This window comes from Narcine bancroftii, chromosome 6 (genome assembly GCF_036971445.1).
Source record: "Narcine bancroftii isolate sNarBan1 chromosome 6, sNarBan1.hap1, whole genome shotgun sequence".
Lineage (NCBI taxonomy): Eukaryota > Metazoa > Chordata > Chondrichthyes > Torpediniformes > Narcinidae > Narcine > Narcine bancroftii.
The window spans coordinates 71809702-71833869 of record NC_091474.1 but is presented as its reverse complement, the minus strand read 5'-3'; the positions used below and the strand labels follow the sequence as shown (position 1 = coordinate 71833869).

The window sequence follows — 24168 nt, the reverse complement described above, 5'->3', positions numbered from 1 at the left end:
GCGATGTGAATTGGAAAGGTCTGTGATGAGGGTGTCTGCCAGGAGAGTCTAACCTATCACACACCTTCCTTCTTTCTAGTCCTAATCATTCACCTGCAGTGTTAAATTACTCCCTCCCTCCACACACAGCACTTCAAAGGAGTGTTACCAAGCCACAGCAAAAGTTGTTGCAGTCGCTGCTTAGGACACCAGCCTAGGCCTTCTCAAAACAGGCAAAGGAAGTAAAAAGGCTCAGATGATTTCTGACAAATCTGCAAAGGACACACAAAAAGAGACACAGACTGCTCAATTTATGACAAAAAATGCTTACTCAGGGAGCCATTCCCAATCTCGACCTTTGACCAAGAGCTACATTCATGGGGAATCGGAGTTGGAGGCAAAGTTGGAAATAGGATCAGTTGGCACACAAGCCCTGTGACCACAGCTCATTGTTTCACGCTGCAGATTCACCTAGAGGAGGCTCTTGACTTCCTTTTCTTGGCAGGAAAGCCAGTTTGCTATGAGTGCAGCTTGAAAACAGCTTCACACTGCACAACCACTAACCACAGAGACCCTCAGGCAGCAAGTGGCTGATTTCCCAACTCAGGCCCCAGCTGTCACATGTGAAAGGAACATTTAAAGAACACATTATTATCCAGACAGATCACAAGACAGTGTTACATCCCAAACACACGAGATTTTTGTTGTATGAAACTGTTGTGGAAGATTCAGCCTCGGTGAGTATTTAATAAACACTGTGGGTAATGATCATTTTTTAAATGCACTCATGAAATCACTGCTGTAACCTGGATCAGCAAGTTTGAGATGACACTAAGATGGAAGGTGCAGTGATCAGTGAGGAAGACTTCCAAAGCTTGCAGAGGAATCTCGACCAGCTGGGAAAAAGGCAGATGCAGACAGGTGTGAGGTGTTGCAGTTTGGAAGGACAAACCAAGGTAGGCTAAACACAGTAAATGATCGGGAACTGAGGAGTGCAGTAGATCTGGGAACATAGATACATAATTCCATGAAAGTGCTGTCACAGGTAGATAGGGTCATAAAGAGCTTTTAGCACATTGGCTGTTCTTCATAAAGTCCTGAGTCTACGAGTTGGGATGTCATGGAAAAGTTGCATAAGACATTGGTGAGGCTAAATTTGGAGTGTTGTACGGCGGTTCGGCTCACGCATGCGCACCCTGCTCGATTGAGTCTGGGTGGCGGGGGGACTCGGCCTCCGCCGTGCCAATGAGGTCGGCCTGGTGTGGGCGGGGGTGGGGGGTGGTCCAGACCTGCAGCCCGATTGATAACAACAGCAGGTGAAGAAGAAGAGGACAGTCCTGCCTTACTAGATGAAGAAGCAATAATTATGGAAGCAGCCAGAATTATGGAACGTAAGCCTCAAGTTTTAAAGACTATTTCTCCTCAAGTTTTTAAAAACTACTTCTGCTGGAATCAAAGCTGTCAATCCCATATTAGAAGACATTGCTAAACAAATGGAAAATATGGTTTTTCAAATGAATCAAGGTTTTGCAGGTGTCGATGATCAATTTGATGACATGAAAGGGAAAATTAATAATATGTGAAGAAATTTCAACTAAAAATGGATATTTCTACAGTAAAAATGGATGTTAATGTTTGAAAGCAGATGACATTGTACAGGATAAATTTAAGAAGATTGAAGAAGCTTTTATTGTTTGTCTGTGTGTCCTGAGGACAAGGATCTGTGAAAGTGGTGATGTAGAGCTAATGAAAGGGATGAAAATTAGTGGGCAGGATGGAAAGTTTGGCTAAGTGGAGAATTTAGCTTGCTAAAGGGAGCATGGATGGAGATGGCAGAAAGGTTTGTCATCATCTACAAATCCTGATGCTTCAGGGAGGTGCAAGATTGGAATATGGAAAACAAGAGTAGAACAAGGACCATGAGATTTTAGTAACTAGATGGGGGGTCAAAAAGCTCGAACAGGTAAGGTTTTAGATATAATAATCACAAAATAATTAACAGTTTAAGCGATTGACCATTCAGGAGTTTGAATTTTTTTGAAGCAATGGGACGGGGAGTGTGACAAATCATGTCCAAGTGGATCTCAATAAAAGACTGATGTAAAAATAAAAGGGCTGGTGAGTGAACTGTGTCTCAAGAGTTGGAGAGTCTGTGTGACAATGAATTGTCCATCTAACAAAAAATAGCAGTTTGTGGGAACTGTCAGTTCGGCAAGAGGACAATAGGCAAAGATGCTCCCCAAAGGATAGTAACAATATCTCTACTCTTTTTGATATAAAGAAATTACTCACCATATTGGAAGAAAGAAAATAAATCTAATATTGGCGATGATCCCAAACTTGGAGGTGTGCAAAGAAGTAAGGATCACGGCATAGGATTGTAAACAGGACAGAGTGGTGGCAGTTAATACAGAAGTCTGGGGAGATGTTTTATGGGAAGAGGGCTGGAGACAGGCAGTGTTCCAAAGCGTGAAGGAACAGAAGGACCTGGGGTTTCGGAGCTGGGATCTTTGAAGGTGGCAGAAGGCATCAAGAGTGTAGTGAGTAAAACAGCTGGGAACTTGGGGTTCTTTAAGAGAAGGAAAGCTGAATACCTTATGATTGTACCTTCATAATGTTCTGAGAGTCCACAATTCAAGGGTTGTGTCAGAATTTGATTGCCTCATCTCAGGAAGAATTGAAGGTCCTTGAGCAAGTGCAGAGGAGACCTACAAGAATGGTTCCACACATGAAGGGTATCTGCCCATATGGGGAGAGGCAACAGTAAGACAATTAGTCCTCTTTTTAGGGAGGTTCTAGTGTTGGAATAGAGTGAGGGAGGGGTGGAGATCACAGATATATTTAGTCCATTATTATTTATTCTGTCCCTGAGCATCAACACACAAGATAAATAAATCGAGAGGGGATGTGTTAATATAAATGGTAATGGTGTCATGCTGCTGCTACGGAGAGCTCTTATTTCTGGACAGTTAATACATGTAGCCATTACATATTACCCAGTGATTTAGGCAATCAGCAATCTCATTCTATCTGTCATGTTATTCTGTATTCTGCCTGCTGTGTTTTATTCAACAGCTCCTTCTAACAGCCAAGGTCACCTTTGCAGGGGTTTTGACTCACCACAAGCCTTCTGAACCAGCTGGAAGATTGCAATGCCATCAATTGATTTTTATCAGGTCACTATTGTTTGAAGAGAGGACATTTATTCCCCGGAGAGCTTGTCAGTTAACAGGGACCAGCGTGACAAAGCGCCACTTGTTTGGCATTTTGCTCAGTGGCAGATTTATTTCCAAGCACAAAACATCCAAGGTGGCCTTGTGTGTCGCAAGAGTATTCCAGAGGCTTCGGTCCACAAAGTCAGTGGTACAAACCTTGCCTATTTTACACAGAAGCTCATGGTGAAGATAATTAGGTAAGATGTCAGAGTTCAATTTGAAATAAATCCTGCTGTATGAACTTTAGTTCAGAATGAAAATGATGCAGATTTAACTACGCTTGGCACAACCTAATTAGAACTCAGAGTCACAAGAGACTGCAGAAGCAGAATCTAGAGCACTAGTCCTGATGCAGGGTCTCAACCCAAATAGTCAGCTCTCCACAGATGCTGCCTGACCCACTGAGTCCCTCCAACAATTTGTTTTTATGTTCTCATTAGAACACACTTGCGATGTGTGTGGTCACCTCAAATCACCCAGACAGGGCCAGGGAGAAAAAACAGGTACCACAGGCTTTTAAAGGGACAGTCACAGTGTGCAGTGGTTTGAGTTTACACTGGGGCAGCTTCTTCCTGTAGATGATGTCTCCAGAAATGACTGCCATTTTCTTGATTATTTTTAACATTGTAATTTCAGCCTTGCTCTTCTTCCTTAAACAACCCCTCTCCCTCAATATTGTGCCAACCCATATACTTTACTGTATTTCTCAAAAAAACTAAAGCTTCCCTACCCCATAATCCTCTATTTTTCTTCCTTTCATATGTCTGTCAGGCACCCACAACTCTGTGTAAAAAGAAAACTCACCCCTGATGTCTCCCTTAAACATCCCCCCCTTCACTCCTCTGCTGTTTGATATTTCTACCCTTGAGTGCAAGATTTTTACCCTGAGGAAAATATTCTGTCTGTCAACACTATCAATGCCTCTCACAATTTAATTACCTTCTATCAGAAGTTCCTGTGGCATTTTTATGATAGGTTCAGGGAGCGAGTTCTAGTACCCCAAAGATGGTTAACGTTAGTGACCAGGATTGGTTTAAAAGTGTGCCAGACAGATAACAGTGTTGAAATGAGGCACATCTTCTCCAAACACAGCCCTGCTGTGAGGCACAAGCAAACTGATTCTATGAATGTTATCCAATACAGCAGCTTCTTTACAAATTCTGCAGGAATGCAGGAGGGACTTTCTGAATGATGTTCTTTAATTAATGTACAAGGCCTAATTAAACATCAAACCAATTGAACCACCACATGCGTCATGCCACATTCTGGTCATCCCAGAGATATATCTGTATAAACAGAATCAACCATTCAAGCATCAGCAAATTTGGCAGAAGCTGAGAGAACATCAAGTGGAAATGTACAGCAGGACATAGTGAGTGCGTACAAGATACACGGGTGACTCCCAGCAGAGCCACAGTACCACAGGAGAATCCTTTCGTTCCCTTTTCCGGATCTAGGCATGGGTAGAGGGGTGCGGACTACGCAGCAAATGGGATTCGTGTAGACAATCAGGTTGGCAGGGATGAGGTAGGCTGAAAGGGTCCTTTTGACAACAAAAGAATAACAATTCTGCCCTGGGATGGGAAGGCTGACCCAAACAACAGCAGTCTCTTTCCTTCTAGGTTGTTAATAGAATAACTGCAAAATATTCGTACAAGTCTAAAATGCACGGCCTATTAATTCAAAACACTCCTTTCAATTTGTTGAATAATTTCAGTTTTTAACATGATTAGCTGCTTTTACAATACATGCATTTCTTTCCCACATTACAAATACCTTTGAGCTGTCGAGCTCAGGTTGTACCCGGACTGTCACAATTGTTACTTCACGATTTGAATATTCACAGCACAATTATTTTACAATGCAGTGGATGGACGCTTGTGCAAATGTGGAAATTTGTTGAGTTCTGTGGTTTGTGATACAAGCAACTCAACATGACAGCGAAAACCTAATAACAACAGATATCTTTCTCCAGTCTGAGACTTCATCACTACCACATTGGCGAGATTAAGATGAGATCAGGTTTGTTGGCAATTATGAATTGTCTACACTTTTTTTATAATGCCCTTTTCTATCTATTGGACCTTTGGACACTCGAAACATCTTAGGCCTCTGAGAAACAAGACAGGGAGGCTGTCACATGCACAGGGAAGTCCTTGCAGCACAGCTCCACATAAACCCGTGTTTTTACCTGTGCCTTTGCACTAAAACCTTTTTTCATAAAGAACCGTTGTCACTGCCTGGGCCTCTTGAGCCAAAACCTCAGCTCCTTATTCTTACTCTGACCCACTCCAACAACAGCCACTCTCTGACCCTGACTCCTTTTTATTGACTGCTGTCAATTATCTAATTAACCAATCAATTATTAACAAACAAATTGCAGATCAAGTCAAGTTGTTTATTGTCATCTGATGTACAAGTGCAAACCCGACGAAACAGCGTTATCTGGTCTGCAGTGCAAAATATGCAGACACACAACCAGGCATGAGACACATACAGACAAACAATACATATACAAGAAAAGTGAATACGAGCGTTCTCAGATGTGCCACCATGTGTAACATGTAATAGTCAGAGGATCATACTGCACAGAGAAAGGCCCTTCAGCCCAATATATCTATGTTGACCTTTTTGGTCCATTTACACTAATTGCACTGCTATATTAGGTCCGCATCCCTCGAAGCCTTGCCTGTGTAAGTGTCTGTCTAAATATCTCCAAGTAATTGCATCTGATTCCACAACCTCCTCAGTCACCGCCAGGGCTGTGGACTGTTGTATCCTCCTCAGTTGCTATTGGTGCTGCCCTCAGGAACAAAGGTTAAGGAGATCATGGAGCATCAAGAGCCTGCCAAAGGTCTTCTCTGCCCATGGGATTTGAATAGTTTGGAGCCTCTCCACTTGAAGTCCTAACATCCCAGACCATTTCATGCTTTGAAAATGCTAGCATCAACCCAATGGGTGGGAATGGTCTATTACATATTGCACTGTTCCAAGATTCCAAGGAATGAATGAAGGTTCCATCTGCAGCTTCTCAAATCGTCTTGAAAAAGGCTTGCGAGGCAGTTTCAATCTAAGTAAGATGGCAGGGAAACAGGATCAAATGGCCCCTCAATGTCATGAGAAATCTGACCAGGAGAAGATAGGTTTTCATGAGCTGTACTCTAGTGGTGATTTAATGCATCATTTTCCACCCGGTAGGTTAGCTTTACACCATTTCCTCGATGTTACTCTAGAACCATTACTTATTCCATTTTGTACTGTGAAAATTTCATGGATTCACAGAAAGGATCTCTCCTTTCTGCCCTGATGATCAGTGGATGGGGAGAGTGCAGTTCATTCAGCCTGCCGACAACAGGGTAACATTGTCAATTGGTGCACCCATACTGGAGCAATGTCAACCTTCTGTTGACCAATGCCAAGCTCTGCTTTAACTGTGGTCAGCTGCTATTTAAGGCTATTGGCTCAACAGAAGATCCCTCAGCAGCAAACCCACCTTTATTGATGTGCATTATTCATCCCAAGTGTAATAAGATGTTGGGAGATGTATTGCCACAGTGGTTGCAATGTCCAAGTAGCAATCAGTCATAATTTTCCTGGTCCCAGCTCAAAAATGAAATAAAACATTTAGCAACAAGAAGTATTTTTGCATACAAACATGCAAAAGATTCCATTTGGCCTCAATTTCAAAGGGACAGCAGAGATTTGAATTTGATGAACTCAGTTAATCTTAGTCACTCTTTTCCATTTGGTCAGTTCATGTATGCAGAATGTTTAGTGAGCCTGACTTTCCTCTGTCCTTGGTGACCTTGGCAAGCCAGATCTGGCAGTATCCATTGTAACCAGACTTAGACTATTTCTCTGCACTCCCTGTACAACATGCTCCAAAAATCGAGCGTATTTTTAGGTCAGATCTAATTATTTTAATTTACAGTTTTACTTTCACATGCACATGTTTCAAATAAATAATAGTTTGCTGAGATTATATCAAATTTTCAAGTTCACTTTTATTATCGTCTGATTGTACAGAAACAACCCGATGGAACATCTCTCCAGACCGTGGTGCACACATTCAAAATACACAATATTCTGTACATAATGATCACATCAATAATAAAGATAAATATTGATAAATATTTGGGATGATTTACATGGTTACAGGATACTGTTCATCAGTTACACAACTGGCAGTCTGGATTTTGATGCTCCATACCTCCTTCTTGATGGTTGGATCATTAAAACATTTGAGAGGATCACTGCATTCTCCCTTTCATCTAGAGTCAACATTTAAATTTAGACTTACTGGGAGTGTTGTCTAAATTGGACTCAAGGAATTATAGAAGGCTCTTTCCATCCACTACCATCAGGAAGTCCACTAGGAACTTTTTGATTTACACCACTGGTGACTGAGGTTGTTTTGTATCCAGGTATCATGTTGATTCTGAATCTCAGGAGACATTTAAAATAGTATTTTTTGGACAAAATGTCTCCATTTTGGATATAGTTTAGAAAATAATGATTGCAAATACTCAGCCAGTGCAGATTATTCCTCTCAGTGCAACTGTATTAAAATGGTTGCCTAATAAAGACAATTACTTCTGCAGAGTTAATTAACTAATCTGCAATGTTACAGTTAGGTCCAACAAGAGCATTGAAGGTCATGATGGAATTCTGTTCATTTGAGATGGTTATGATGGTGGAGACTGGTTGGGTTTCATGAGCCTTCTCACCCCTCTGCCATTCCCACTCTGGGCTTAGTTTGAGGGACTTTGCCTGGGGACAGTTCCTTTGTTCTCACATCTTAGAATGTGTGGATGTACCATGATAGAGAATTTGGAAGCAAGAATAGGATCAGATGACCTGAAAGGTAAAAGATTTTCTCTTAACCATTGATGGCTCTGTGCTTTCTGAGGTAAACATATGGTATAAAAATTTCTTCATTAAAGTATTCAGCCAGAAAAGAAACAGCAACTTAGCTAGAGATGCAATAAATGCCTGGAATCACCCCTGCTACAGTGACATCCCCCATACCCTCCTCCTACAGTCTTTGAGCAGAGTTCACAGAGGGAGCCAAGCGGCCAGTCAGAAATTCACACTGAGCTCCAGGACATCCCAGAGTCTGAAAGGGAAGTGGGTATACGGGATAATCCTGGGAAGACGTAAAACCTCGAACAGAATACCGTAACGTTTATCATAACAGCGTTGTTACATTTCAGAGGGAATAGGTGGTCAGATTAGACCTTAGAGTAGTGCAGATCACGGAATGGTTCAGTAATCCAATTTTAGCAATGGTTTGCAAATAAACAAAAATTTTAAAAGTGAATTTCATTTTCTATTTCTATTACATTGGGTAACACAGATTGACACCATGAATTTGTTCATCTGCATGAGTAGAAACGCACACACCATCTACACCACACATATGTTCATTAACACCCTCTCACTCACATACACATTCTTGCACACACAACCACTCTGGCATCAGTTACACAGTCAAGAAGCAAACCTTGCTTATAAATAAACTTGATGACGGCTTGTTGCTGGGTATAACAGACGAGAAATGGTTAAATACATGAAAACGGATTTTGTTTTTAATCCGAATATCAATTAGGTTATTGTCATGTTTTTCTCATCTCATTTTATTTATAGAACTTTCCTAATACTGTAGGAAAGTTTGAGGAATAAAACTGTGAAAAGAGGTTTATGGAAAGGGAACCGATTATCTGGAGGAGTTGACATGTCAGTGAACGTCTTAGTAACATGAGATTCAAGGGAGATGGTGAGAGGAAAGTAAAAAGGAGAAAGTGAGGTAGAATCAAATGGAGAGGGATAAAATGAAGGGATGAGGTGACAGGAGAAAAAAGAACAGATTTAGAGGAAGATAGTGAAAGAGGAAGTGGTAGAGAGGGTGAGAGATGTGGGACACGGAGAGAAAGATGGTGTAGTCCGTGAGTAAGAGGTAGGGTGAAGGGGGTGTGGCGAGGGGCGGAGCAAACCGGGTGAGGAGCCTCTCTCGCTGCTCCCCCCTTCCCCTCCCTTGCACACCAGGAGCTGATCCGCATTTTATCCGCAGTGAATCAAGAGTTGGTGCAATGCTCCAGAATTCTCTCCAAATCCCACCTCCGCAGCCCGGATCATTAACTCTTCCCAACCCAGCAGCACGAACTCAATCCAACCTGTGAGTGGTCCGGGCAGTAACTTCTAACCTTGGGAGTGCGGCATCGTCAGGATGCGTTATCCAACGTGGCAATACCCCATGCACTGCCGGACTATTCACTTCAATTGCCCGGGTGTCCCATTGCAAACCGAAGAGTCACATTTTGACCAAATTGTTAAACTTTCCCCACCCTCCCCCTTTCCCCCACAGTCCGCCCACAAATCAGACGCTGCTACCTCCATCTCTCCCAGCCTGGGCCTTCGTGGCACAATGTCTGTATCCACGGTGGGGTCAATGCACCACCATAGACCCCAACAAATCCTCCAAGCTGGTATGGACACATATCACGCACACCCCTCACACCCCCACTCACACTCCCACCCCAAACACCTTCACACCCCCACAAAACCCCATGACCCTCACTAATATGCTCCCAAACTCACACCCCTACCCCACAATATTCTGTTTTGTATAAGGCTGCACTCACTTCTGTTCACTTCAATCCCTCATTCTCTTCACTGCTCCCCCGATGACACCATGAAGTCTTCTTTCATCCAGTTTATTCCTGTCATCACATTGCAACTTCCTTCCCCGCAACATCCATAGCTTCCAACTATCTTCCTTCTTCCACATCATCCACCCCACAATCAGCTTCCCTCCCCCACTTCACCCATTCCCCAATTATCTTCCCTACCCCACATCATCATATCCCTGGGGGAGTTTGCTGAGTGTGTTCCCTCTGTGCAGGGGTCCACTATGGAGAAGATTTGACACCAATTAATCTGTTTGGGTGATTCATGGGCTATAATGGTTACCGAAGGTCATAGAACTGTCTGCCTTGAAAACCGAAGAACAGAGTGGAGGTGAAGGGGGGAAGAGCGAATGGGGGAGGGAGGAGAGATCAGGATCAGGATTTATTGTCATGAAATTTGGTGTTTTGCGGCAGCAAGAGAGAGAGTGAGAGAGAGATGTGGCTGAGAATGATGGAGAGAGGGAGAGACTGAGATTCTGAAAGCAGAAAATGGTGGAGGGAATGAAGGAGAGACAGAGAAGGAAAAAAGCATTAATCAGGAGGAGAGAGAATTGACAGCAGCCATTAGTCAAAAAAAATTATGAAATTGGAAAATGAGTGACTGTGAGAAGCAAGATATGGAGGAGCAGTGTAGGTGGAGAAGGTGGCCGGAAGTGTAGAAGAGGGGAGGTAGAAATGAACGTGCAACAAGGGAGACAGGAAGAAGAGTATTGGGGAGAGCAGGCAAGGAGAAGAGGAAAGAGACAGGGGTAAGAGTGGAGAGGGCAGCTTGGGGTGCAATCACAGCTTGTGGTCAGCCATCAGATACAGCAGCTTGTGCTCAGCCCCACCAGTGATGCTCGGACATGAATGCAAATCTGATCTGAAACACCCCACTCACTGGTGACTCACAGTGACTGCCACTTCTCCAGGAAGGGGAATCTTGCAGCACCCAGCTCAACATCACTGTAACAAGGAAGAGCTTTTAAAGCGTGCTTCAATATGTTCTGATAAACCACAGAGGATGGAAACCAATCAATTCTGTGCTGAAATCCACCAACACAATGATCAAGGCTCACCTTTGTTCAATTCAGGAAGAGATGAAAATAATCTTTCTACCATCATCTCTCAAACTAATTTTATAGAAATGCCACAGGCGAGGTGGGAGCAAACTCCTGAATCTTTCAATCTGCTTGCACTGCAGTATGTGGATTTGCTTCAGAAAGTAAAAATACAGAGAAGTGTCACACATAATAGGGGAGGGTCTGCAGAAAATCTGAAGATCTCATCTTTCTTTTCTCACTTTGTAAGACGGTAGCACCTTGTGATGGATTTCATAAAGAATTTAATTTCTAAAGGCAAGGTTGGCATGGTTTTCCTCAGCAGAATGAGGTTTAAAATACTTTTAATCTAGGATGAGGAGTGGGGGGTGGGGTGAGAAAAGGTCAGAAGGGATGGGTGGTGTGGGGTGAGATCTGAAGTTTTAGCTGCTGATGGTTTGGATTGGACTCTGTGTGGCTACGGAGGCTGGAGGTGAATCCACAGATACTCAGGGTCTCTAAGAAAACTCTCTTTCTTTGACTTCAAGAGGTGCTTCAGGCAATTTCTGCTGATGACAAATCAGTCTGCCTTACTGCAGATAAAAGCAGATTTCATGTAATATTGCTTTGTTTTTAATTCATGACAATAAAGGAATCTTGAATCTTATCTTGGAATGGATATGGTCATCATGTGGAGATGTGTGGTTTTGCTGATGTTCTCTGAAGCTCATGCATTGGGAGGAGACTTTAGTTTAGGCCCAGGTAGGGGTCGACTGAGGAAATGAAGCTCATGACAGGGTCTGACGACGAGTGTGGGACTTCCCAGTCAATTGGGCATTTCTGCTCACTAAGCTCAGGATAGAGAAGAACAAAGGCCCCCCAACATGGGTGAACTAAAGGCTGCATTTCCGATGAGGTGACCAAGGAATAGCATGGGTGAAGAGCTGGGCATCGGTTAAATCTGGGGCTGAACCAAAGGGAACTGGCATATGGGAAGTCACTGTGGATGGAGGTGTGGCCATGAAGGGACAAACAGGAAGGAACTCGGTCAGCCAACTGGACAATGGCAGATAGACAATTTTCCCCAGATCATCTTGTCCAAATTACAGAGATTCCAGCTACTCACTGCCATTGTAATTGTGCAGGAGAGCATGTTGGGAATTTCCCATCTGCAACCACTTTCCCAGGAACTGGCCTACTTAAATTTTCCAAAGCCCGGGTTACAAATTGTTTTGCTTCCTTGAACCCCAACGTCGGCCATTTTCATGTGTAGGCCCTGGACAAATTTATCAGTAGAATAGAACTTCAAAAGATGGAGATTGTATCCTTAATCTAACAATTTGAAGTAACGGCCAAATCTCCAAGTCATGGAAACTGCTGATAAGAACAAATTGTAAACCTGTAACATGAAATATTTTTCAATTGATTGAAAAATGAATGTGCTACATGCAAAAATAATTATTCAAGAGCTTCCCCAAAACAAATGAGGCTTAGAAAAAAGCAATTATGATGTTGACATGTTCAAACTAAGCCCACAGAAGCTCCGGGTCGCAGGTCACTTGGATTTGTGTCACGAAGCTGATGGTATCATCATCATTTGGAGTTATGGTAAAGTATTTTCTGTTTCAAAGTCTTTGAACATCTTTTCACTGTTTCTAAAGTACTATTCTCTATATAATGCTGGAGGAACCCAGCAGGTCACGCATCATCCATAGGACGTAAAGATATATAACCAATGTTTTGGGCCTGAGCCTTTCTTCCATCATCTCTGTCTCCATCCTACTTCTTCTACCAGGATTCTCCACCCACCAGTACAGAATCCTTCTCCCTCCATTAAACATTGAAGAAGGGCTCAGGCCTGAAACAGACCTCCTATGGACACTGTGTACTAGTTCCAACAGCATTTTTGTGTTTACTACAGTTGCAGGATCGATAAGCTATCTTGTTTCACCTGTTTATTTAACTGTTTGTCATTGTTAAATTGGCTGCTTTATGAATTGATTTACCTGAATAGTGCACAAAACAATATTTTTCTGTATCTTTGTACATGGTAAACAATGCAGTTCACATCTCTCAAAATTTGGTTGAAGGTCATAAATGGAGCAGCCACCTGGTGATTCAAGCCATTCATCACCACCAAAATGATCTTGTACCATAGCCCGAAATGTTGATTACCCTTCCCATGGTTACTGCATGAGAAGGTGAGGTTCCCCAGCACGTTTGCATATTGAATTGAACTTGTACCTCCATTCTCCTGCCCTGTCCCCACACCCCACAATTTCCCCCATATCCAGAAATTTAACAGTCGCTATTTCAATTTAACTAAACAACTGAGCCTCAACGTCCTCTGAGGTACTGAATTCCAAAGTGTCGCAGGTCTCTGAGTGAAGAAATCCTATGTGCCCAATGTCTGGTCTAAGGCTTTGCCTCTGTTGTACGACCAATGTGGGAAAAAAAAACAAATGGCATTTCTAAATTAACATTATAATGGACTCGGGTTTTCAATGGGATTTCTTTTATCAATATAATTCCAGTCTATGGGTCAACGTTAGTCTGAAGATGGAACCTCATTCTATTCAACTCTTCTGCAGTTGGCAATAGTCCTTATCAGAAGACTATGTGAGATTGTTGTGGCATCTCTGAAGCATTACCTCCTAAGAATATGTGAAAGAAAATGAAGATTATTCAACAAGACAAAACCATTGAAGAGCTGTGAATATGTTGGGAACCATGATCCTCCTCCCCTCTAACCTCATTGATGGACACAATATTCTGTACCCAGAGTAATTGTAGCCTCATCCTATAATTACATCTCATTAATTAAGGTGTGAAAACATTTAACATCGAGGCTCTCCTATTAATGATGAGCATTTCCAGTTGCTTTAATTTGGAAATTTTCTGGTCATTGGTGACAACTTACCTTTAATTTTGCTTTGTGCAAAGATGAGTTGTGTGGGTGTGTTGATAGATTCTGCAGCAAAATAGCCTTGCCCAATGATGTGAAAAGGGTTCTCAATGGATCTGTAATATTCTGTCATCTTTAGCACAGCATATGTGGTTGTTGGAGGAGGAGGTATTCACTGCAAGAGTTCTTTTCTCCCATTCTTCAGTTCAGAAAGAAACGGTATCACAAGTTTTTAGTAATATGAAAAACAGGCACTGGATCCTTGGCATCAATTAATCTCTCCCAATGAGACTGAAGAATGATCCAGAGGAAAGATAGAGAAAGAGGGCACATTCAGAGGCAACTACAAGAGAAATAAAGGGAAAGAAATAATTTTTAAAACAGAGTCAATAATTTTTTTTTTAATTTGATTCCCCAAAACAATTTTCTAATTGCAGGACAGCTTTTGTGGTTTACATTGTTGCCTTTCTAGGCTGGAGAAGTTGAGTGGTACAACATGTTATGAAAAGAGCCCTTCTCCAGTGAAGCGCCTGTCCTGTCTTTCTGTGACAAGTTTCGTCAGTATCCATTAAACAATCTACCCCACAGGCAAGGCCTTCCTTCATACTGCTGGGACCCAGTGTTAGCTGCAGTTAACTGTCTTGGATCAACCCTGTCCAGGACTGAATGTCCCTGCAACCTTAACATGTGCTCACCACAGGAAATGTTTGGATAATTGTTAACTCCAGTACTGATCCAAACATTCTCGTTTCATTCCACAGACGACACCGTCACTAGACCATTAATTTGTATTTAGCACATGGGTCCGACCCTAAACGTTGACTGACCACCTTCACAGATGTTGCCTGGCCTGGTGGTTGCTTGCTGAAGAGTGAGCGAGGACTTTTGCAAGAGACTTTTGTTTTTGTCTTGAATGTTTCTCCCAGCTGGGGCTTGGTTTTCCTGCTGCGAATGCTGCATTTATCCTAGTCTGTGTGAAGTAACTCCAGTTACTTGGGAGATGTTGAAATGTCTCTGTGGTTTGGGCAAGCACAAAGACCAGCCGATCAGGGAATCTTCCTGACTCATGGTCCACACCTGGCACCAGGCCCATGGGCAGACTCCATTTCTGCGTGACTGATCCCACCCACTCCAGGTCTGAGCTGGGTGACTGGTCCCACCCATTCCAGGTCTGTGCTAGGTGACTGGTCCCATCCACTCTGGTCTGTGCTGGGTGACTGCTCCCACCCATTCTAGGTCTTGGTGACTGCTCCCACCCACTACAGACGGGTGGGATTACCACCCTGTCCCGTGGGGAGGATGACAAGTTAAAGCAGGGCAGGGCCGCTGATCATTGGAGAAAGGAGAGGTGAAAGGGTTAGTGCAACTCTCCGGGACCGGGATAGTCTGCGATTTGCAAGATGGCACGGGGCTTCTGAGCCATTGAAAATACAGTAGGGGGCGTCTGGCAGAAAGCACCGAATACACAAGCTGAAAGGGTCTCAGCTTAAAGATAACAGTTTAAAGCTGGAGGGACTCTTTGGGGGGGGGGGGGCAGTATCTATGGGGAGAAATGGTCAACGTATCAGGTCAGAATCCACAATATGTTTGACCTGATGAGCTTCTCCAGCATTGTGTTGTTACTTTAACCACGGTGTTTGCAGATTTTTGTGTTTCACATCTCTCCACCATCCCTGATTCCCTCTATAAAACTCCGACGAACCAACAATGCCATTCCTTGTTCACCTGATTTCCCTGTGAAAGATTTTCATTGACAAGAACCGGTAGAATCCTGAATGAGTTCTTTGCGTGGTTAATATTGATATGGAAAGTCTTTTACTGACAGGAGCATTCTGAAGAATCAGATGCCTGAATTGCCTATCAGTAGAACCCAATCTGTAAAAGACAGCTGATGGTACAAGACCACTTAGAATCTGAAACGTTATTATGTATGTATATATGTCATGCTGTCAGAGATCAGGTTCTGTTTGGGGTTCCGCTCAGTCTCTGTACAGAATGCTTCGGTCTCAGCGCCGTGTCAATGGCCAGTGACAGCACTGAACCCTGCACCAAGCCAGTTGTTAAGAATGGGTCCTCCTTCCATCAGCATTGAGGCACATGACATATCAATCCTCGAAGGTTACAGCATAGAAACTGGCCCTTTGGCCCAACTGGTCCATGCTGCCAAGTTGTCTACCCGAGCTTGTACCCATTTGCCCCTATCCCTCTCAATCCCATAGTAAATGCACTTGCAGACAAGATTTTGTTCAAAACAAATAATCAGGCGATTTATGCCCTGGTTATATTGGGTGATGTAAGGGACAGTGCCAGAAAGATCTGGACACTAGGCTGTGGAAATGCCGAGTGCCACCGCTTCACCCTCTCCGCCTCCCTCACTGCGCCTCCCAACACACTGTCCACTGGAACTGGTGATCGACAGGATGCAGTAGCAGATTAACTACCACGACGACCAGAAACACATCACTAATTCACCGAGACCCAGATTGACCTCCATTAAAATTGAGCAACAAGTAAAGTGCCGGCAAGTGGAGTCACGACACCCCACCGGCCTCAGCCGGAGCGGACAGTAACAGCGCGGACAAGGTCAAGTTTTCATCTTTAAGATGTGCTGAATGTCAGAGGCATGTCGGGCGCTGGAACCACTGACTGGTGGCAGTGCCGGGATCTCTGGGCAAAGTACCCAGCGATTAACCAGACCTGAACGCCAGAATTAAAGCAGAAATCACGGGAAATATTTTGCCGCTCGGGTGGCATCGGCAGAGAGACCAACGTTTCATGTCCTGCAAGGTTGTTCCCCCACTGCAACACACACACACACACACAAATGCTGCCTGGTCTCATAGTAGTTCCTGCTACTATTTCATCTGCAGTTTTTAATGTTCATTGTGGAGAAAGGCGCGCGTTCAGGGGGTGCAAGTGAAGGACGGAGTTCGGAGCCATCGCTACAAGTCTATTCTAAGAGTCATTTTTAAAGATAATACTGCTGCCAATTCCGGCGCATGTGGGAGCATTGATGGTGTTAGCGGGACCCCAGCTTCCCACCACGCTTCTTTTCCGCCAGTCTGACTATATTTATCATTGCCGTTTTAAATGCAATGTCAGAGAGGTGTGTGCGTCATCGCATTCCCAAACCCCCCTCTCGAATAGCAAGTAGCAGCCGGGACAGGGAGCAATGCGGGCTCCGCGCCCCTATAAAAGGCGGGCAGCGCACTAACTCCGCACTCTGATAGACGGTCCGCCGGTTGCCAGCATGAGTTACAGTTGGGAGCCTTACCGAAAGGTGCACGCCGAGCCCGTCCGGAATCCGGCTGCGCACCTGTCCTACTCGGTCCCGCGGCCGCACGGCTGGGCCAGGGGAAGCGGCGGCAGCAGCAACGTCGGCCCCTCAGTCAAGCGCAGTGGATGTGGCCACGGGCTCCTCTACCACAAGTCCTCGGAGAGCCTGGAACTCACGCTTCCCGCTTCCTTCAGCGATGACGGCGGCCTGAATGAGAAGCAGCTGATGCAGGGGCTGAACGACCGCTTCGCCGGGTACATCGAGAAAGTCCGGCAACTGGAGCAGCAGAACCGGGGCTTGGAGTCGGAGATCGTGGAGCTAAGGCAGCGGCGGTGTTCCCCCTCCCGCCTCGCCGCTGCCTTCGAGCCCGAGCTCCGAGAGCTGCGTCAACTCCTCCAGGGGATGGAGCGGCAGAAGGTGCAGGTGGAGCTGGAGCGGGAGCGCCTGGCCGGAGACGTGCAGCACCTGAAAGGCAGGTACGAGGACGAAGCCCGGCTCCGCGCCGAAATGGAAGCCAGCGCCCGGCTCTTCGGTCAACACGCCGAAGACTCCCAGCGCTTCAAGCGAGCGCTGGATAAGAAGGCGCAGGCTCTGACCGAGGAGATGCTGTTCCTGAAGAGCGCGCACCAGGAGGAGGTGGCCGACCTCTTCGCTCAGATCCAGGCCTCCCAGTTCAGCGTGGACCTGAAGGACTTCGCCAAGCCCGACCTGACGGCGGCGCTGAGGGAAATCCGAGCGCAGATGGTGGGCTGCACCAGCGACAACCTGCAGGAAACGGAGGAGTGGTTCCGCTGCAGAGTGGCCGCGCTCAGCGAAGCCGCCCAGATCAACAACGAAGCTCTGCAGAATCGCCGGCAGGAGATCAGCGAGTATCGCCGGCAGCTGCAGACCAAGAGCGTGGAGCTGGAAACAGCGCGGGGAACCAAGGAGACCCTTGAGAAGCAGCTGGCGGACCTCGAGGAGCGACACGATGCGGAGTTGGTGCACTACCAGGTGAGACAGCCGCTGGCCAGCTCCAATCTCCCCTTCACCTCCCACTGACTCTGTAACTTCTCCTTTTTGTTTTACAGGATATCATCCAACAATTAGAAAACGAGCTCAAAAATTCAAAATGGGAAATGTCTCACCACCTGAGGGAATATCAAGATCTTCTCAACGTCAAGATGGCTTTGGACGTGGAGATCGCCTCCTACAGGTAAGTTCGACGGTCAACTCCAGGGCAGGCGAAGCCCATTGTCCCGCCCCAGGTCACTAAATGGTGATGGACAGATATACTCCTCGAGAATATGTGGCGTTAATCCTGAAAGGATTCGGTTATGTGTCTTGGTGACCTGTTACTCCACAGACTTCTGTGCTAGTTCTGGAAGTGATTTTAAGCCTTCAAAGTATCAATCAAACTTGGAGGGATTATTGGTTTAGCCTTTTCTCTCTTGTTAGGATTTACTTCCCAAGTATTAAACCGATTTGATCGGAGCCAAGTTTTCCCCCTGAATTCTATCTCTCGACAACAGTCTCCAGCGACAAAACATCAAACCGAGCCCACATTTCGTCTGTTTTTAGCAGAGGCGGAGGTAGTGAATGTCATCCCATCCGGGGAATAGAGGTAAGAAAGGGTTAAAACCACTGGAACAGAGTCGGGGACCGTGCACACACGGTGCGCGTCTGTGGCACACAATCTGCAAAGACCAGTGTCCGTTCGAGTGCATCTTACCCAGAGGCTTTGAGCCTGGTTTTCTCCGGTAGTTGAGTTACGGGGGAAGGGGCGCAGTGGATACTGCAGTTTGCGGGACGAGGGTGGGAGGAGACCATGAGGGCACCCCCCCCCCCCCCCCCCATCCCATCACCTCTCTTCGGCATCGTTTCCAAATCTGGTCAAACATTCTCCAAAACAATTCAAACAAGTTTTCACTATCGCAACATTAAACTCGCGCAACATGAGAACGTTCTGTGCCGAATATCTCAGCGAAAATTTGTGAAGACGGCAAAAACCCTGGGGGTAAAAGTTGGCTCAACCTACTTTAGGTCAGTATTCAAATATACCTGAACCCCCTCCTTCAATCATACACCTGACCGACGTCGACAGTGATCCTGCTGTCATCCACGTAAACCCACCCCTGGAGAATTATTTTTAATTCGTTTATTTTTAATCATTCAATTGGACACGCATCTCCTCACTTGGCAGGAAGGTGCAACAGCGACTGCATTTTCCTGAGAAGACTGAACCGGCCACCATCATGTCAACCTTCGAAGGAGCTCTCTGGAGAGAGTCCTGGCAGGCTGCATCACACAGTGTGGTACGGTTGCTGGAGGGGAATGGATCCGACCGCAAGAGCGGCAGAGAGGATATGTGGAGTCTTTCCTCACCCACCCCTCCCGAGACTCTTTTATTCATGAAGCAAAATTATTTATTTGCATTATTGGTCTGTATGTGTTTTTGTGGGTTGTGTCTTGTGTGTCTGTCTGAATGGACTGGAGAAATCTGGTCCATCAGGTTGTACTTGTGCAATCCGATGACAATAAATTTTTTTAAATTTTATTTTTCATTTTTTTCCAAGACATAATATCACATTTGAAAAAAAACCAATCCTTTTTAAGGTATTTACACTTTCATTTAGTATAATTCACTTCTCCGATACAAACACTGTCAGCTTACTTACAATTTCCTTCCCTCCCCCCAGAACTTTGAAAATTAAACAATTAAAACGACAAACAGAAAAATATGGGAAAAAGAAAAATTCAGCTTCCCTCCACTCTTTGAGGAGCTTCATTGCTGTTGTTTTTAGGCACTTTGTTAGCTTTTTAGCCTGTGGGCTGTTGCTACAGCTGCACACCAAAGTGCTTGAGATAAGATTGCCATATTTTGGCAAAAGTGTCAGATTCATTTCTTAAATTATGCTATTTTCTCCATGGGCACACAGTTGTGTATCTGTGTGTGTGTGGGGGGGGGGGGGGGGTGGTTGTACTTCCAGGCGATCACACACATATCGACATAGCACACATTTTTACAAGCAAAAAATAAATAGATATTATTAAATAAATAGTGGTGGATGGTTAGTGTAAACAGTTATCAGTTGTTCAGCGTTCTCACTGTCAGTGGGAAGAGGCTGTTCCTCAGCCTGATGGTGCTGGCTCTGATCCTCCTGTACCTTCATTCCCCGACCAGAGTAGCTAGAAGATGCTTAGTGCAGGGTGGAAGGTTTTAATGATTTTTAATGTAACCCCACATGAACAGATCACTTCCCCTTAATATTGCTTTATTGTGGGTTAATGCCGGGGAAGTGTAACCACCTTGAGTAAATGGGCGACTGGAGCTGGAGAATGGACATTGGTGGACACCGGATGAGTAGATGACTAACATGTCCACATTTCTCCCCTCCCATAAACTTACTGCATACTGTCACCCACAAAGGGTTTCCATTTGGGAAGATGCAGGTTAGCACCTTGGTTCTCCAATTGGATCAAGGGGATGGGACTTTTTAATTAACAAATACAGTTGGAGTAAACAATTGTTTACATGAAAACACAAGTGGCCATACATCCACCAGCCAGCCATTGGTGCACTGCTTATTTCTCCTTGGTTCTCTAGCATGTGGAGGGACCTGGGTCAGGGAGCCAGTCACTTGCTCAGATACTGGGAGAGAAAATGCAAAGAAGGAAGGCAGAATTTTCCAACAACAAGCTGATCATAGTGGCTTTGAAATCAAAGAATTGATGTAGTTTACATCACTGGTTCAATGAATCCTAACCTGTAAGTGTGTTCTCTTTCCAAAATTAAGGAAACTGCTTGAAGGTGAAGAGACTCGATTTGGTTCCATTGGAGGAAATTTCATGCCTTCCTACACCTACCGACAAACTCAGTCCCTGACTCATTCAGTCTATGCCTCAACCAAAGCCAAAGGCACCCCCACGAAGGCTGCCCCTCAGTACAAATTTGTAGAAGAAATCATCAGTGAAACAACTAAGGAAGTTGATATGGCAGAACTGGACAACTCTGTTCTAAGAGTTGTATCTGACAGTGGGTCTGGGGAGAAACTTGAGCTTGAGGAGGAAGAATCAACCAAACCAGAAGAAGATGAAGACAAGGATGAGGCAACAACAGCTGAAGCCTCTGATGAAGAAGAGGCTGAAAGGAGCAGTGAAACAAAAGAAGAGAGTACAGAGGAAGAAGGAATAGAAAGTAAAGAACAAAGAGTTGAAACTAAAGAATCTGAAAAGAAAGACATGCCAAGTAAAGAGAGTGGGATAACCAAAGCAGAAACAACAAAGTTTGAAGAAGAGCCCAGCAAAGGAAAAGAGAGGAAAGAATATGACACCATTGAAATGAAAGACGAAGAGAAGGAAAATGCAAAAATTGAAAGAGAGCCTGAAGAGAAAGAAAGAACTGAAAAAGATTCTGAAAAGCAAGCAAAAGATAAGGATGAACAGCAAAGCCTTAAAAATAGGGAAGCCATTGAAGAGGGGAAAACAGCAGGAGGTAGACCAGAGGGAGAAGTTATTACAGATCAAGTTGAGTCTAAAGAGCAGGAAAGAGCAGAAGCAAAAAAAGAGAATGAAGATAAAACTGAGGAAGCTCAGACTGAGGCTAGCGATGCTAAGGGGGAAAGTATTGTTGAGGAACAGGGGGAGGACCATGTGGCTCAACCACAAGAGGAGTTGAAAGAAACAAGCCAAAGAGAACCTGCTGCTGAAGTTACAGATGAAAATAAAGATCAAAAGCAAGTGGAGTGCATTGCACAAGAACCTCCAAAAGCAAAAGTGGAGAGAGAAAGTGCTCCTCAGGAGTTGGCAAAAGAAAGTGAAAATCAGAAAGTTCAAACCAGTGAAGAAGCAAAGAGGCCAGAAATGTCAGGGGAGGTGAGGAAACCAAATAACCAGGCAAAAGAGGAAAAATGTGAAGACAAAAAACCGGATATCTGCAAGAAGGAGGGGAAAGAAGGCAATCAAAGCAAGGAAGCATCAACCCAGGAAGATAAGAAGGACCGTGAAGAAAAAACAGAGCAAATGCCAGAAGCAGAGAAAGTGGCAGCCGGTGCTCCTGAAAGCAAGAGCACGCAGTCGGGAGAGAGAAGCCCAGAAGCTCTCATAAATGGGTTGGACATCAAGGTGGACAAAGAGGAAACGGAATCTAAAACTGACAGGAAAACAACAAAAACCTCCACAGAGGTCATTCAGAAAATTGAAGAGAAAACCATTGAGAATAAGGAAGGAATATCAAAAGTCTCAGTTACCAGCACAGTGGAAACAGCAGTGACTGAAGAAATCGCCAAGGAAAAGTTCTCTGATCCACAAAGCAATTCTAAGGAAAGTAAATGAACAAAGAGGAAGTGTTAAATTCACAGACAATAAGAAATGCATGTTGCGTGATAGGCCTGACATTTAATGAGATTCAGTAAAATAGAAATGAAATATAAGTTTGTCCAGCAGGAAATATAAGAATTTCTCAGGGGAATAATTTCAATTTTAATTTATTGCATGAATAATTGCCATTTGCCATGGGGAGCTTTGACTTTGAGGAATAGTTTTAATGACATTAAGCACAACAGAATAAGTTCTGTTCTGTTGATTTTAATACATTGATATACATGCACATTGTGTATTTGGATTCAGAGACTTTTGAACACTCAATGAGCTGTTAAACTTAAAGATGCTACAAATACATTCAACGCACAAGGAACTGTCAACTTGCCATTCACAAATAAATGCACTTTGTCCAAGAAAATAGACTGCTTAATGTGATTTATTGATGTGAAACAGAGATAACCTCACTAACTGTATCAATGTCATTGCAACTCAGGCCTCTTAACCATGTTGGTTGTTAGTTATTTCACCACTGGCAGTCATGCCTGCACCACCCCCTACCCCTCCCTAGCCATCAGATCTGAAATTCTTTTCCAAATCTCCTGCTCGCTCTCCTCCTTTAAGATGTCATTGAAACCTCTTTTCACCAAGTTTTGATCACCTGCCCTTATATTTTGTGATGGGACTGGGTGTCAGAGTCTGTTTGAGAGTTGTCCTTGGGAAGGTGGTTACATTAAGTGCACCAGATAAATGTAATTTGTTTTTGTTCATCTAAATCCAAATGCATTTGGATATTTTGTGCCTTATACTCAATTTTCACTTTCATCTGACCAGCTTGGTTTGTTACATGGTGATTGGGGTGTTGTAACAAAGTTTGGATTATTGCTGGGAGGCCCAGACATCATGTATATGGTATGCAGTTTCCCTCACTAAAGCATATGCAAACTGCACATCTATTTATCTATCAATTTATTTATTTATTTGTACATGCCTGGAGTCTGAGGGATCAACGACTCCATGAAGGGGTTGATGGCCTAAAGTGTTTGGGGACCTCTGGTTTTATCAAATGAGGTAAAAAAAAAATTAAACTGAGGTATATGCTTTCATCGATGAATAACATTTAAACGATCAGATGAGTAGTTATTCAAAATGGCAGTGACATCTAGAGATTGTGTTCTAATGAGCCATATTCCATTTTATTTTTAAAATTTGGCCTGGGCCACTTAAAAATGGGCAATGGCCAGGCTGCAGTTGGCCTGGGGGCCCCTAATTTGGCCATCCCTGTATTAGAACTTCGAAAGGTTGGGAGGTGGCCATTCTCAATGACAACCAGATTGGAGAGTTGCGAGAGTCTCCAGTTCATCTCCCAAGCTCCCATTGGAGAATGCATCAGTTTCCATCTTCAGGGATAGATTTGCCTTCAGGCTTGGTCGCATCTCCTTCATTCTAAACCCTGATCACTGAAATCACTGCAAAGGGAGAGCACCTTCACCAGAGGCACTACAGCAGTGTAAGGAGGTAGCTCCCACCTCCTTCTCAAGGACAGGGAAGGATGGACAATAGAAGCTAGTCTTGCTGCAAACTCCATAATTTGCAAACAAATATGAATAAAATTACCAAAGAAACCTTTAATTCTCACAACTATTGGGATTGAGTTATCATTCTCAGTCCAAATGAAGGAGTTAATTCATCACCAGAAACTCACCAGAGGAACTGCAACAACCTGCATTTACAAAACACAGTTAATATGCAGTGTCCCACGAGTAGGGTCAGGAGTGTTCCTGTTCCT

At 44.2% G+C, this 24168-nt stretch overlaps 1 protein-coding gene and 1 long non-coding RNA gene across 6 annotated transcripts in view; one reads left to right on the top strand and one right to left on the bottom strand.

The window, feature by feature from the left end:
• LOC138736198 (uncharacterized) overlaps nucleotides 1–24168 on the bottom strand; it is a 218824-nt gene that overhangs the window by 126066 nt on the left and 68590 nt on the right. The window lies entirely within an intron of this gene.
• LOC138736183 (alpha-internexin-like) lies at nucleotides 17006–22800 on the top strand. Its single transcript, XM_069885254.1, has 3 exons — nucleotides 17006–18074; nucleotides 18152–18276; nucleotides 20858–22800. Exons 1-3 carry the CDS (start codon nucleotides 17055–17057, stop codon nucleotides 22392–22394), a joined length of 2682 nt encoding a protein of 893 aa, XP_069741355.1. The 5' UTR covers nucleotides 17006–17054; the 3' UTR covers nucleotides 22395–22800.

Excerpts from the sequence above, each read along its gene's own strand:
- LOC138736183 (XM_069885254.1), top strand. The coding sequence starts at position 17,055 with ATGAGTTACAGTTGGGAGCCTTACCGAAAGGTGCACGCCGAGCCCGTC. Across the intron at positions 18,075-18,151 it reads CGGAGTTGGTGCACTACCAG|GATATCATCCAACAATTAGA; the intron begins GTGAGACAGCCG and ends TTTGTTTTACAG. Across the intron at positions 18,277-20,857 it reads GTGGAGATCGCCTCCTACAG|GAAACTGCTTGAAGGTGAAG; the intron begins GTAAGTTCGACG and ends TCCAAAATTAAG.